The following is a 14037-nucleotide window of genomic DNA, read 5'->3' on the forward strand; positions in this document are numbered from 1 at the left end:
GCCCTGCAACAGCCAACAAACAGCAGGGTGTTATATTTCCGACTTGAGGGCAGATGTGTTTGATTAAGGTGCATGTGAAACAGTACAACTCCCAGGTCCATGCAGGAGGAAGGGAGCGCAGAGGCCCAGCCCACTGACATCACAGCTGACACTTATTACAGGTGCCCTAGCACACTTGTGGCACTGCAAGCAGGTTTAGCAGCTCACTGCACATCTGAAGGTGTTCAGACCTGCCTCCGAATACCTGCTATTTCTCTAGGACCTGGAGTGATCAGTTCTCGCTGCCGTTGACTGCCATCGACTTCGGTTTCCAGGATACGCCTGCCCAACTTTGCTGGGACAACTGTATGTAAGTACACGAGGACCACTGGGATACAGATACACACACCTCAAAAGCCAGCACAGCGCATAGACAGAAATGCTCAAAACTAACTGCCGCCCCACAGTAAAGCTCATATACAATAACAGCACTAAAAAGTTTGAGTTTTATAATACATTCTTTCAATCAGCTTTACACAACATTTAAAATACGCAATTGTGAATGTACAGTTCTGATATTTTCTAAAGTTTTTTTTTGTTCACTGTCACAAACTGCAACCCAGCACTAACACATGCATTTCGCTGTGTAATAAGATTTCACAATTCTAGATCATGGTTTGAAATTGTCACATTATCACCATCATATAAATCCTAAATTCCAAGTACATCAAAGGGTTTAACACAACTGTGACAACTATATCCATAGCATTAAAACAGTATCTACAGAATGCTTAACATCTGCTTTTAATTTTCCACCAGTTAGTGTGACTAAATTACAAATATTTTGTATTTGAACAATGAGCAGACTGGAACCCAAGAACAAACACGTCTGTCCAGTTCAGCAAGATGGAGGGACAAAAGTGAAATCGCACATTAACCGTTCCTCGTGTTCACACAAACTTAAAGGACAAAAGATGCTGCTGTTTATAATCAAAATGCTGCAGAGAAGCAGTCAGGCTCACATTAACTAACTGTGATGGGATCCCTCTGAAAACTGGCCCACTGCTGTACATTTAATCATTTGGGAGACATTTTTTTTGCCAAAACAATATACCATTAATATTAAACAGTATTTAAACTAATACCTTCTAATCCAAGTGACATACAGTCCACACTGACCCTACTGCCAATCAGTCAATTAATATTTATATAGTAGAATACTGCAGGATGCAGACACTAGACAATTTAGAGTCACATGAAACACTGTTGGACTGTGACTGGAAACAGGAGCACCCAGAGCAAATGCATGTGAACATACAAGCTCCACCCAGCCCAAGTCAGATTCAAATCCACATCTGACCCCACATACCCAGGAACTATGAGGCACCAGCACTACCCCCTGTGTCACCATGAGAACTGCTGCTAAGAAACACTTACTGCAATGGGGGGGGGGTTGCGACAAATAAGGCAGAGTTGTGCTACTTAGGATGCTGAAGAAATGGTGCAGTTGTCCATCTTAGTTAACCTAAAGATTCATAATTGCGTATTCTCTCCCCCAAGACCTGCCACTGTGACATTTCCACCTTTATGAAGTACAGCCACAAACTGATCCCAAAATACCTTTGGTTTCAGCCTCAGCTCAGTTGGAGCTCGATAAACAAGCCTGAGCTTGCAGAAGGAATGCCTTCATGAAAGACACCCCCCCGGACAGGTAAGAGCTACAAAAATCTCTCTCATCAGGCATTTTTGCCAAAAAAAGTGCCACTCCGAACTTTTCCACAGCAGTTGTGGAATACAACGTAATGCAATGAAACAAGTTTTGTTATATAACCACCATGTAATTAGTTTCACAACTCTAAATGTAAACAAACATTACCGCTGATGTCTGACTTGTATAACAATAAAATGAATGCTCGTTAACTCCACTTTAAAAAAAAAAAAAAAAAACCTCCATATTTCCCTACAACTTTTTTTCCATTTCCTCCATCAACAAATAGTTTTTTCCAATTATTTTAAAGGCGGACTCTAAAAACCCAAACAAAGAGCAGCAGGGGGTGGGGATTATTTTACACCCCAAGACCCCACCAGAGTCCCATGGCGCTGCTGAGGGACCAAGAGAAACTGCGCATCCAGGTTCTAGAAGACTCACCAGACAGCGCCGTGTTTGTGGTGCAGATCAGATGCCATGACCCAGTACTTTTAGCCTACTGGCTACGGAAGACCTTCTTCCACAATGGTCAGGTACAGCAGACGGATGCTTTACCGCGCAAGGAGGGAGATGGCCTAGAGTTTGTCTTGCGTGTGCTGCACCGCTCCAGGCGACTCTCTAACGCCCACTACTGGAGCCCTTTTATACTGGCACTGTGCATGGACGCCCTACTCTTCCGCTACCGCCTACCACAGCACCAGCAGTGGAATGGAAACCTGGAGCAAGTGATGAAGGACAACACACTGACGCTCACACGCAGCGAGGAGGATGAGAACAGGCCATCCAGAAAGAGCACCCTGGCCTTGGGCGGAGGACTGGAGAACGACTGATGAGTGAGTGTTTCTAGTTCTGCAAAGTTCTGTGGGTCAAGCCCAATTTCTGGTGCAGTTCCAAAGTCGTCTTACAACCAGCTATTACAGCAGTGCGGTTTATGGACATTGGACATTTCCCCACCACATTGCGTTAGAAAACTGTCACGTCTTTGCCACGTGCAGCAAGAATGGTATTTCACTGAGCTCAGGCCACAAATCACGTAGCATGAGACTGCAACTCAGCAGCAGGTCAAACTCAACTCTGCGGTGCCTCTGCGTCAACACGGACACACGGAATGCAGCCAGGAACGCTATACAGCCATGGCGCCTGTATCAGCGCACCTGCATGCATGAGCTGCAATGGTACTGAGACAGAACATCGCAGGCAGATAACATCTGAAACAGAAACAAGGGAGCAATGGAATGGGACCACTTTGGCGCTTCAAGCAGCAGGACCACAAAGAAAAGCTGTTCTGAGTGAACAGGAAAGAGTAAACTGGAAAAATACACATCACTGTTCTTCAGATTATTTCACTGATTCTGTTCCTTCAAAATACAGGAAATATTTTAAAGTTGAATAAGACCATACAAAACAGCATTGTGAGAAAAACATGAAACTATATACTCTCTGTAAAATATTTACTTTTTCAAGATTGTTTTGTGTTAAATAAGTGTAAGCACATAAGACTAACATTCAGCTGTATGAACAAATGTTTCAGTGATGCTTCTTTTCAATGAGACCAAACTAAACATGGAGATCCTTCAATAGACTATCTGAGCAAGACTCTCCATTTGTTTTTTTACCAATACTGTACATGATTTCAAAATAGCAAACACAAACTCTGCACCGGCAGCAAAACAACACTTGCCATGGTCACACCTTTACAACAACAGTCAGAATCACACAGTCTACAGACACTCACCGTCATACAGAAAGTAGGTTCTGTCCTTGAACACAGCGACTGAGGGAAGTTCCTGCAGAGTAACATTCTAAAAGAAAACAGTGAACGCAGTTCATCTTCAGTACATACATATGCACACTATTTATTTAAACTAGGGCAACAGACAAAGATTTAAAAGCAAGGACACAATATTTTTGTCAGTCCACACATTATTAATATCCACTTTTCCACTGCAGGGTCACAGTTGTCCAGGGCCTATCCCAGAAGCACAGGGCGACAGGCAGGGTAAACCCTTGACAGGACAGCAGTACAATGACATTTAGAAAAGATATTGTACTACAGCTATAACACACAAGTTAAATGCCTTCAAAAGACACTAGTTTATCCAAAAATACCACTATGTTCAGACAGTTTGCAGGCACTGAAGTTGGTGAGATTCTTAAAAGGGCAAATGGTCTATGAGGGAAAAGACAAAATTTACCCACTTACACCAGTAAAGTACTGCTTTATGAGCTGGTTCCTCAGACAGATTAAACAAAATCTTTTACGATCTGCATTGTCAGTAGGGATTCCGCATATAGGACTATGCTTAATCTGTGTCGGGAAAATGAGGATCAACTTTAAGACTGATTAACGTTCCAATTTCCTTTATTAAATATGTTTACAAAACACGTCTTGCAATGGCTGATATCCTCCCTCAAACCCTACACACCGAGACCACCAAAACCCTGCACCGGAGAGGCACTTTAATTATTAAAGGATAGGTGGTTTAACAAAGTATTATCATTAATTCTAATTTTCTTACTGTCATTGCTGTAAAGAATCTATTCAACAAACAGCTGGTTATGTGCGGTTCTACAAGTTGAAAGAGCTCCAGTCCATTGTCCAGTCTATCTCAGATCCACAGCCACAGAGCAGAGGATCCTCCAAATTCACCCTCTGCTAAACCCATCCAGCTTTGCTTTTCGTGCGCCTGCCGACAAGGACACGATTCCATTCACTTCCTCTCAGAGGGCGCCTTCTTCAAGGGGCTCTTGTGAAGCTCCGCTCAACTGTCAAGTCCACTAATGAGACTTTCGCTCCCCACCTGTTTGCCCTTTCAACCTGGCCCTCCTGGGAGCAGGGTTGGGCGAAGAGGAGGTCCACGCCACCAAGCAGACGATCACGACTGCTCACGGTCACGGCTCTGCTGCGGAGACGACGGGGCCTTCGTGTCTCGGCTTTGTTCTATTTTTAACCTGGAGCGATTGTGCCTCCACTTCCTGCGAAGTCCCGAACATTGAAAGCAATGCTGGATCGTGCCAGGCCAACCAGCAGGAAGCAGGAGTATGGATGGGCCGTGAACGAACGGCGCATTCTAATGCACGCTCGCCCGCCCGGACAGTGTAGCGGAGACACAGAGCTGCTGTTCTCAGGTCAGCCCAGGTGAGCTCTGCGGGGTTCCTCACTCCCTCGCCATTTAACAAAAGGAAATACAAGCCCCTTACATGAATAACAGCAGGTGGGATCTCACTTCAGAGAGGAACAAAAAAAAAAAAAAACCCAATATGCACTTTGTCTGGTAAGAAAGGTTACAGCTGTCAAGTTTTTATTGTTGATTAATTGACGGGGATTTTGCCCTCGACAATTTAAGCACGGTCAATGCGGTCTCACCAAGTTCACTATCCAAGTACATACAGCATGTCTATCAAGTACTGTGTCAAATTTTTTTTTCAGTCAGTAAATCAAAGGCTGCAGTGATGAAATTTTTCAAAGTCTGGTGAATAAACCTTGACAGTTTGTCATTCAGTCTTGTCCCAAAATTCACCTTTGTAATAAGTGCAACCTGAAGTATTTTCATTAACACAAAACAAAAGTTGAAAACTGAGAACTCCTTCCACAGTAAGTTTTTGCAGAACAAAATTAAGAAAAAAAATGACCTTTTGTTGGTGATAATCAACTTAACTTGTAAAAATAAATTTTAAAAATAAGATAAAACACAATAAAAGTGAAAGTTTATTTAAGCTTTTATCTTTTCTCTTTGGGGAAAAAAATAAAGTATGCTTTCATTCTGCCACCTGGGTCTTTTTCTTTCCTTTCGAGTTCATGCAGCTACAGATGTGTCAATGCTTTTGCTTGTGAACATTTTTCCTTCGAGGAGGAGAAAGAAAGAAAAAGAACACAAACAATGGAAAAGACAGTGGGGAAAAACACAATAAGACACCCTGTGGACATAGGGACTCACTGTGGGCAAGGCGTCTTCCAAGGCAGAGAAGAAGTAGGTGTACACGATCATCTCCGATGCCACCTCAATGTACTTCTCCTGGTTGTCCAGGGGGAAGAGCAGTTCATCACTTCCTCTCACAAGGTCAACAACAAGTCCATTTTAACAGTGTTTAACAGCGCTGACTGAATATGACAACCAACCGCCATGATGGACGAGACGTACCATGCTGAGCTGGGGGTTCAAGCTACCATGTAGCAACAATATCATTATTACTCGTAAATTGGCTTAGAATTGTTACTTAATCTAGAATGCCAGGGAGGGGTGGGCAGCCACTGGCCCTTGGACCCCAGAGGTGTTTTTTTTCCTCCTTCGATTTTTAGTTGGGAGTTTTTATTCCTTTCCTTCATGGCCAGGAGGCATACTTATAGCTTTATAAAAGTATTACAATAGTCGGTAGCCAACTGTCTTCTTTGTTTCTGTATCCAATGTATGTTTTTCTTGCCTTATGCCTGTGTTAAAACGCTGTGTCACTGCGTGAGAAAAGCGCTCTATAAAAATAAATTCTTACAAAAATGAGGTTCTAAAAAAATAAACACATTCATACCCATTAAAATTAAAACCAGTAGTTTAAAAACATGGATTTGTGCTTCAATCTGTCATCTTTGGGGAACAACAACTGTACCTTCAAGGGTGAATCTCCACCGATGTACACGAAGAGCACGCTGTGCCGGTTCAAGACACCTTCAAACATCTGCCTACTGGGGAGCGCCCGCACCACCGGCCTGGGCACAGTGTAAAAATACACACACACACAATCCATTTTTAATTGGAGAAGTCTTCCCTTATTGACAACATCAAAGTCTGACCTTTACAGTGACAGCAGACAATTTGGGACAAGGGGACTATTAGAGCTGCTGTAGATGCCCTGTTAGCAAGTGCATATCACCATCTGGTGGCCATTTTGACCACTGCAGCCTAAACGTAAACATGGACACAAAACGGCTGCTCTATTTTTAATTGTAAACTACTGAAGTGGGAGCAGCTATGAATTTACAAATGAATTGTCTGGTGCTTATTTCTGGTATGAAAAGTTACTCTCTACCGTTTCGAAAGAAAATTAACAATGCGGTGCTGTCAACTGTTGGAACACTCATCAATGTCTTCCGCCAGGTGTTATGTAGCTGATTTACATAAGAGCGAAACCCAAAGTAAGTAGAAGGAGCTCTAATCCATGTAATCAATATCTACATGGAATGCCGCAAGGTGATTATGTTCCATCCAGGTCCCTGCCCAGAAGAGAAAATGACAGCATGGCTCACTGCAGGAAATTTCCATTCCCACAGAGACCAGAACCTCTGACGTCTCAACAGGGAGGGTGATGAATGTTCAAATCTGGAATTATTTACACACCCCCAGGGAGAGATGATGACAGAGCTACAAATACCCAGAAACACAAAGTGATCTTTTAACTGCCAGTATACACTTCATTATTGACAGCCGAAGTCCCATAGAAACCCAAAAGATCAATAATCATAGCATTGCCGATTGCTCTCATCGGTAGGTATGAAGAACATGCACCAATGAAAAATTTGTAGAATTTTTTTTTTTTTGCCCTTGAAAAAAAATAGCCTTGCTGACCACTAAAAACTAAAGATATGTGAAATTAAAAATGAAATTTAATCAATGGGAATTACACAAGGCAAAAAAATACATCTTCTACAGGTTTTGTAAGCCAGATTTTCAGCATGTTCCCACTTATCTTAACGGGTAAACAAACATTGCAACGAACAGCCATCAACTACTGACTTAATAAAAGAGGAACAAAAGACAAGTTTGCTTTTAGGTTCTGGGTTTGACTGAAAACAACCAAAGCAAGAAAATGTTAGCCAGTTTGACAGATCAATAAACATGGCATCTGAACTGAATCACTTAAATGGACTTTTGAGCTGTACGAAACCACATAATGAAGATCCAAGCCTTACCCAGCAACTCTGTTGGCAAACTCAATGATGTCCTCTTTGGTCCTGGGACCTTTGTAGTTATATGCCAGGTCTCCCTTCAGTCTGAAGAATAGAGCAGTGAGCACTGACAGGTAGCAGATGGAAAACAGATGGCTCCCTCTCAAATCTGACAGTAACATCAAACTGCTAGAACACAAGACAGCATATACCACAGTGGTTAACAACACAGATTTGGCACCTGAAGTTTGCCAAGGTTAAAAACTCTGAATGGGCCCTACTGTTGTGCAGCAGGCAAAGGCATTTCAGATGCATCACTCAAGTAATGAATAAAACTAATCAGTTTAGCATAAACACATGAACAACAAAACAACCCATTCTTTATCGATAACTGCCTCTCCAAAGCAGGGTCACAGTGGTCTGGAGCCTATGCCAGGAAGCATAGGGTGTGAGGCAGGGTACACCCCAAACGAGATGGCAGTCCATCGCAGGGAATCGCACACAATCATTCACACAAACACACATGAAGGGTGCAGCCAATTCGCTTCAGCATTGCGAAGAGCACGAATGGGAAACACTCCCATGGACTTCTGGGAATCCAGACTCAGTATAAAAAGCAGATAATCCCAGTAGACAAGGTCATACTGGGTGCACGGGACTGATAAAAACGATTCAGCCACAGGGTGAAAAGTTTAATGCGGTCAATAGGGAGAGTTAGAGGCAGCACAAGAAACATGGCGGTACATGAATATTCCTGCAGTTCAATTCCGGAATTACTCAAAAGTAGACCAAATTACATCATTTCTGATGTGCCACTGTCTTCACACTCCAAATAAGACTTTTTTAATTAAAAAAAAAATAAATAAAATGAATAAAAGCCAGCAAATCTTACAAATTAAAACACCTTACTGAAAAAAAGCATACTTACAGTTTAATTGTGGGGTAGCCACGGACTCCAAACTCAGAGGCAACACCTGGGAGTTTTAACAGCATCTCATTAAGACCACATTAATCATCAGTTGATATGCTTCTGTTTTTTCATCCCTGCAATTTATCCTCATCGATTAGATGAAGCTAGTAGGGAACAAAACTTATTCCAAAAGAACAAATGATACAGGATGAGGGAAATGGAATTTAAGAAAAAAATAATAAATGGAGCTGTCTCTGTGAAACAAGCAGAAAAAAAATACCAAAAAAACAAAGGTCATTCTCCAGTCATGTACAGTAAACAAGTACTGAAATTACAATTTGACACAAGGTGAAACAGATTGCTTTTAAGAATGGCCAGGTAGCAGCTGCCATCCTTGCTCTTTTCCAGCTCACTACATATTACTTATTAAAACTGCTTTACCAGTAACTCAAGTCAAAACCATAATTTACGGCTATCAGTTGGAATCCTCATAACAACCTTACATCAACAGGTAGCACAGCAGTGCAGGACATACAACTTGCAGAGGCTAATGAGTTCAAATCCAAGACCCTTTTGTTGCATCAGATAAAGACCTCAAATTTCTCCAGTAAACTGAAACTGGGTGAAATAAGAAATTTTTAAAGGCAGAACTGTCAGCTAAGTAAAACCATACTGATAAATTGCTCAAAGACCAGTTTGCCCTTTACTAGGAAACTAATCACTTTGGCAATCAGTAATGTTGAAGAGTCCACACATGCTCAAGAGTTTGACGATTATTATGATGTTCCTAGGCACTAAGTGCATTCATCTGTGCAACTAGAAGTGCTGGAGGGATTCGCGTTAAGTACCTTGTTTCAAGAATCCTACAGCATAATCTGTCCAGTGACTTAAACTTGCAACATTCCGGTCCCAGGTCTGTATGCTCAACACCTAGGCGGGCTATATGTCACCATGAGCAGGACTCCAGACAGAGGTTCAGTGATGAGTCTACAAATTTGTATAATCCTTTATCTGAGACTGTTCCCCAAGTTGACTTCTTAGATAAGCGTCTTTACAATTATTTCACCGTTTACAGAGAAGGATATTTTTACCGTTTCAATTCAGGGTTAAGTACCAGCTTGATTGTGAATACAACAGGACACGGATTTGAAGCTGGAACAATCAGACTGCAAGGATAGAGCTTGAAACACTTTGCTGCCTGTGGCCCTTCTCTCTTAGGGGAGACTTACTGGAGAATGCAGTGGCATCCATTTTACCCACGTTGATCAGTGACCCTGAACTTTTCAGCTCTGCCCCAACTTCATACCACACTGGTTCCAGCTTCTTACAGTAGCCACACCAGGGAGCGTAGAACTGCAACACACGAGTGACATCACATCACCCAAGAAAACTGAGTGAACCCTGACTGCCTGTTCAGAAAGAGGAGTCAAGCAACCAGCAGAACTTGAGAGAATGACTTAATGTGTATTTGTGGGTGCAGAAAGACTCACTTCCACCAACCAGACTTCATCCATCCTCTTTTCCTTGAATCTGAATTGGGGACAGAAACAATAACATTTTAAAAAAAAAAAAAAAAGGACCAGACACTTTCCTCCAAAGTGATTTACAATGGTGAGCTATCTACAATTACCTACTGATTTATAAAGCTGGGTAATTTTACTGGACCAATTTGGGATAAGAACATTGCTCAAGGGTACAGCTGGAGGTGGGATTCAAACCAGTGACCTTTGGTTCCAAAGGCAGCAGCTCTAACCACTACACTACTGACTACAACACGGGACTGATGCAGGGATGCACGGGGCTTGGCAACGTAAAACAATGTCTGTACCAACAAACATAAGTTTTTTAAAAAAAAAAAAAAAAAAGCCTTATTTTTCCTTTTTTATGAAGGAACTGGAATTTTAACCATGTAAATGTGGAAGTCTTACTCCGGCTGTCTATTGTTGCTGTTATTAGCATTATCGTTCTGTGCAGTATTATGATTATCTATTGTTTTTTGTTCATATGTCATAGTATGTGGAGAAGGACTCAAACAAGAATTTCATCGTAACTTGAAGACGGGTGACGGTTGAACCGTATAAACTTGAACGCAACGTCTGGCTTCGATAAGCAGCAGGTACTACAGGCTACAGACCAGTTTGGTTTTGGCAAGGCGGTTTTTTTTTTTTTTTTTTTTTTTTTTTTTTTTTTTTTTTTGATAAAAGTAAAGTTTAGAGCAAACGGAAGAGTGTGCGTGTGTGTGTCTTCTTGCTCTTGGTCCTGCTCCACCTCAGCGCCACTCTTGACTTACGTGTCGTCCAGGTCTTCCACATAACACAGCACCTTCGGGCTCCACAAGAGAACTGCGAAGGAACACACACAAACACACACATCACCATTTCGTCGGTTCTTCCTCAAAATGACCGAAAAAGGCGCTGCTTAGGCCGATATGCCGTTAGTATCTGCTATCACTGTTGTGTTTACTCTGTGTGTGTGTGTGTGTGTGTGTGTGTGTTAGCGCCTGCTGCTGTCAATGTCTCGAGCACCACTAGACTAGCAGCTAGAAGAAAGGAGCAAGCCATTGCGTGAAGGAAAAGCCACTGACATGTTTGCCAACGCATGTCTAACAACAGAAGGAAGACGGCGGAAAAAAAAGTATGGGTTCATAAGTACCTGCAAAAAGCGAAAGGAGGCTTTTGCCTGCCATCTTTCCCACAGAAAACCGCGAGGAAGAAACTGACAGGACAGCGGACCTTACTGCGCATGTGTGCGACGGATCCCGGCTACCCTAATGTCTGGGCAACGGGACGCATTTCCAGTACGCATGTGCAAAGCGTCCTTTCTTACTGGACGGAAATTTGACTGGTACTCGCGTTGTGCATGCGTACGAGAGAAACGTGCTCTCCGACTGTTTTGGGTCCCACGTCTAGTGCGCATGCCAAGTAAAAAAAGCGCGCCTTCCTACTGGGGACAGTGTCGAGAGAGAAGGACGCAAGTTTTCTGCGCATGCGCATAGGAGTGAGCGTCTTTCGCGTCGCTCTTTATAATGTCAAAATACGGAGAGAAAGGACGGAGAAACACAGAATACAAATGAAGGATATCTGTACTGTGGTATTGTTTATTTGTCCTTTAAATGGTAAAATAGAGAGCATTTAAAAAAGTGAAAGCCTGTTTATCTTTTGTTCCATAAGAAACTAAATTTTACTGCTATGTATGTGCAGACAAAATCCAGAATATTATGTAGCCCTACGTTCCAGCAACATCATGACATAAAATGTAAAAGAATGTATTACAAATATAATATATTAAGCTCAAAGGGTACTCACCATCATTTCTTTTCACTAAAAAACAATAAGCAAAGCAGACTAATCTCAAAAATACATAGAACAGAAAAGGATTTCAGAAATTATTTTTACAAACAATTCTGATATTTATTGGTAAATTTATAGTAAATCTGGCACTTTTATTTATAAACAAAGGGTATATAGGCAAGGAGCATGCTGTGTTTTCCCAAAAACCCTATACAAAAGTGTACAACAAATGCCATTTTCAGTTTGACAAGTTGCAAATGGTCAAGGCGCTAGGAATACAAAAAGCACGCAGTTCCCTTTCACTGCACTTAAAGATCTTAGTTCCCAGACAGGAGGAAAACTTTGCCATCAGACTGGTCCCCTGCTTCCATCAGCTCTGCCTCCGCTCCTCCGGAAGAAGGGGCCATATTGAAGGCCCTGGCATTATCATTAGCCGCTCCTCCTCTCAGCCCTGCTCCAGGTTGAGTCAGGGGTATGGCTGTGTCGGTGGAGATCTCTGTAGATACTTGGCGGACAAACGGGAAGGAACTGACACTTGAGCCGTCAGCTTCGCTCTCGGTCCAGCAGGAGTCCGTGTCAGACGCAGAGGAGAGTCGGGTCTTGCCCCAGTGAGGATTGGTACAGGCAACAATGGCAAGCGAGCACTGACTGGTGAGTGTGGGCCGGCGAGACGAGGTGCTGCTCCCTGAACTCAAGGAGGAGCGGAGGGCCTTGGGCTTCACCCGAAGGAGTGACCGCAGCAGCGGCACATAGTGGGCAATGGCCACACGGTATTTGGGGTGAATGATGGCATAGATGATGGGATTGTGGATAGCAGAAGCTTTGGCAATCACAGCAGGGACCGAGTTCATATAGGGTGTCAACAGGTGGGAGTAGCCAGCTGTGGCGGTAAGTGCCACCACTGAGTAAGGTGACCATGAGATGACAAAGAGCAGGATGACCAGTAGCGCCACCTTGGCCATCTTCCACTCGCTTTGAATGCGTTCATAGGCCTTGTGTGACTCCCCACAGTCCAGCTCCTCTACCTCTCGCCGGGCTGCACGGATGGCACGGAAGATGGCCAGGTAGCAGCTGCCGATGATGATCAGCGGGATGAAGAAGACAAAGACGAACAGAAGGATGGTGTACGCACGCACAGAGGTGGTGAAGCTCATGTAGTCCCAGCTGCAGGACGTCTGCAACCCCTCGGGCACGTAAGCGCTCCAGCCGAAGAAGGGCGGCAGGCTCCAGCCCAAGGAGTAAATCCACAGCACTCCGAGGATGGCCCCCACCCGTCGTCGGTTCACCCTGCCCAGGACAGCCAGTGGCCGAGTGATGGCCAAGCAACGGTCAGCAGCAATGGCTGTCAGGGTCATCATGGAGCAGATGCCAAAGAGGCCCCCACAGAAGGCATAGAGCTCACAGGCACGCTCCCCAAAAATCCAGCGCCGGTGCAGGCTGGCCACAAAAAAAATGGGGGCTTGGGTCAGGGACATTAAGAAGTCAGCCACCGCCAGGTTCACCACAAAGATGTTGCCAGGGGTTCTCAGAGTGCGGCTGCGACAGAAAACATAAACCACCAGGGCATTACCCACCACTCCGGTAATGCCGACTACGAGGATAACGGAGCCAATGATGTAGTGGGCGTGGTCGGGAACATCCACTGTAGGTAGGGAATGAGGGTGCTCCAGGTGCGAGGCATGAGTCGGGGGGTGGAAAGATGGGTCCATCAGCCTGAAGCTCTTGGAGGACATGGAGTTCTGTAACGTCCTTGTGCAATTGGATTCCCCATGGTGGCAGGAGGCACCCATCCCAGCAGAACGGTAGCTCATGTCGCCACTCTCAGTTATAACCCACCTTCTCTATACAATACTTCTTGGGGAAATAGAGCAGGACTGGGTGGAATGTCAGAAGATCAGGAGTCCTGCAGAAGAGAACACAATCTTCTTATTTATCATCAGAAAAAGGAGACCATGAAGGGACTTCTGTTTTTTAATCCAGTCACCCAGCAGCCCACTTTGTCCTGGCCACCAACGTAGCTTCCCTCTGCTCTTCCAGTCCCACACAGCTCCAGCTCTTTATATACCGATCAATGCACTGATCCACTTGGTCTAATTTATTCCTCCATGTGATGATCAGGTCAATGGGCCATGTGTTTCTGGGCCACGGTGTAACAGCAGCACAGGCTCGTGATAAGTGGCCAATACTGAACTAGGACAGTGACCCCAATGCAGCGTGGACGAGCAATTTTTGGCAAAGTTCAACTCTTCCAAAAGAACAGACATACCCCCAA

The 14037-nt window shown here is 43.8% G+C and overlaps 2 protein-coding genes across 4 annotated transcripts in view; both read right to left on the minus strand.

Moving 5' to 3' along the window:
• Positions 1–11226, minus strand: part of LOC108937697 (protein disulfide-isomerase TMX3-like) — a 75396-nt gene extending 64170 nt beyond the window's left edge. For all 3 annotated transcript variants that reach the window (XR_001966367.1, XR_001966366.2, XM_018757762.1), the window contains exons 1-9: positions 11128–11226; positions 10766–10817; positions 9966–10005; positions 9705–9828; positions 8494–8539; positions 7590–7670; positions 6290–6389; positions 5626–5703; positions 3423–3489 (exon numbers count right to left, since the gene is read on the minus strand). Coding sequence is in view for 1 of the 3 variants with exons in the window: in XM_018757762.1 (XP_018613278.1) it covers positions 3423–3489; positions 5626–5703; positions 6290–6389; positions 7590–7670; positions 8494–8539; positions 9705–9828; positions 9966–10005; positions 10766–10817; positions 11128–11161 (622 nt within the window). In the remaining 2 variants the exon portion in view is untranslated. The remainder of the gene's footprint in view (positions 1–3422; positions 3490–5625; positions 5704–6289; positions 6390–7589; positions 7671–8493; positions 8540–9704; positions 9829–9965; positions 10006–10765; positions 10818–11127) is intronic.
• A 796-nt stretch (positions 11227–12022) lies between these two features.
• opn4.1 (opsin 4.1) lies at positions 12023–13793 on the minus strand. The gene has a single exon (XM_018757676.2). The coding sequence runs from the start codon at positions 13574–13576 to the stop codon at positions 12083–12085; it is 1494 nt and encodes a 497-aa protein (XP_018613192.1). The 5' UTR covers positions 13577–13793; the 3' UTR covers positions 12023–12082.
• Between the last annotated feature and the right edge of the window lie 244 nt (positions 13794–14037).

This window comes from Scleropages formosus, chromosome 7, assembly GCF_900964775.1.
Source record: "Scleropages formosus chromosome 7, fSclFor1.1, whole genome shotgun sequence".
Lineage (NCBI taxonomy): Eukaryota > Metazoa > Chordata > Actinopteri > Osteoglossiformes > Osteoglossidae > Scleropages > Scleropages formosus.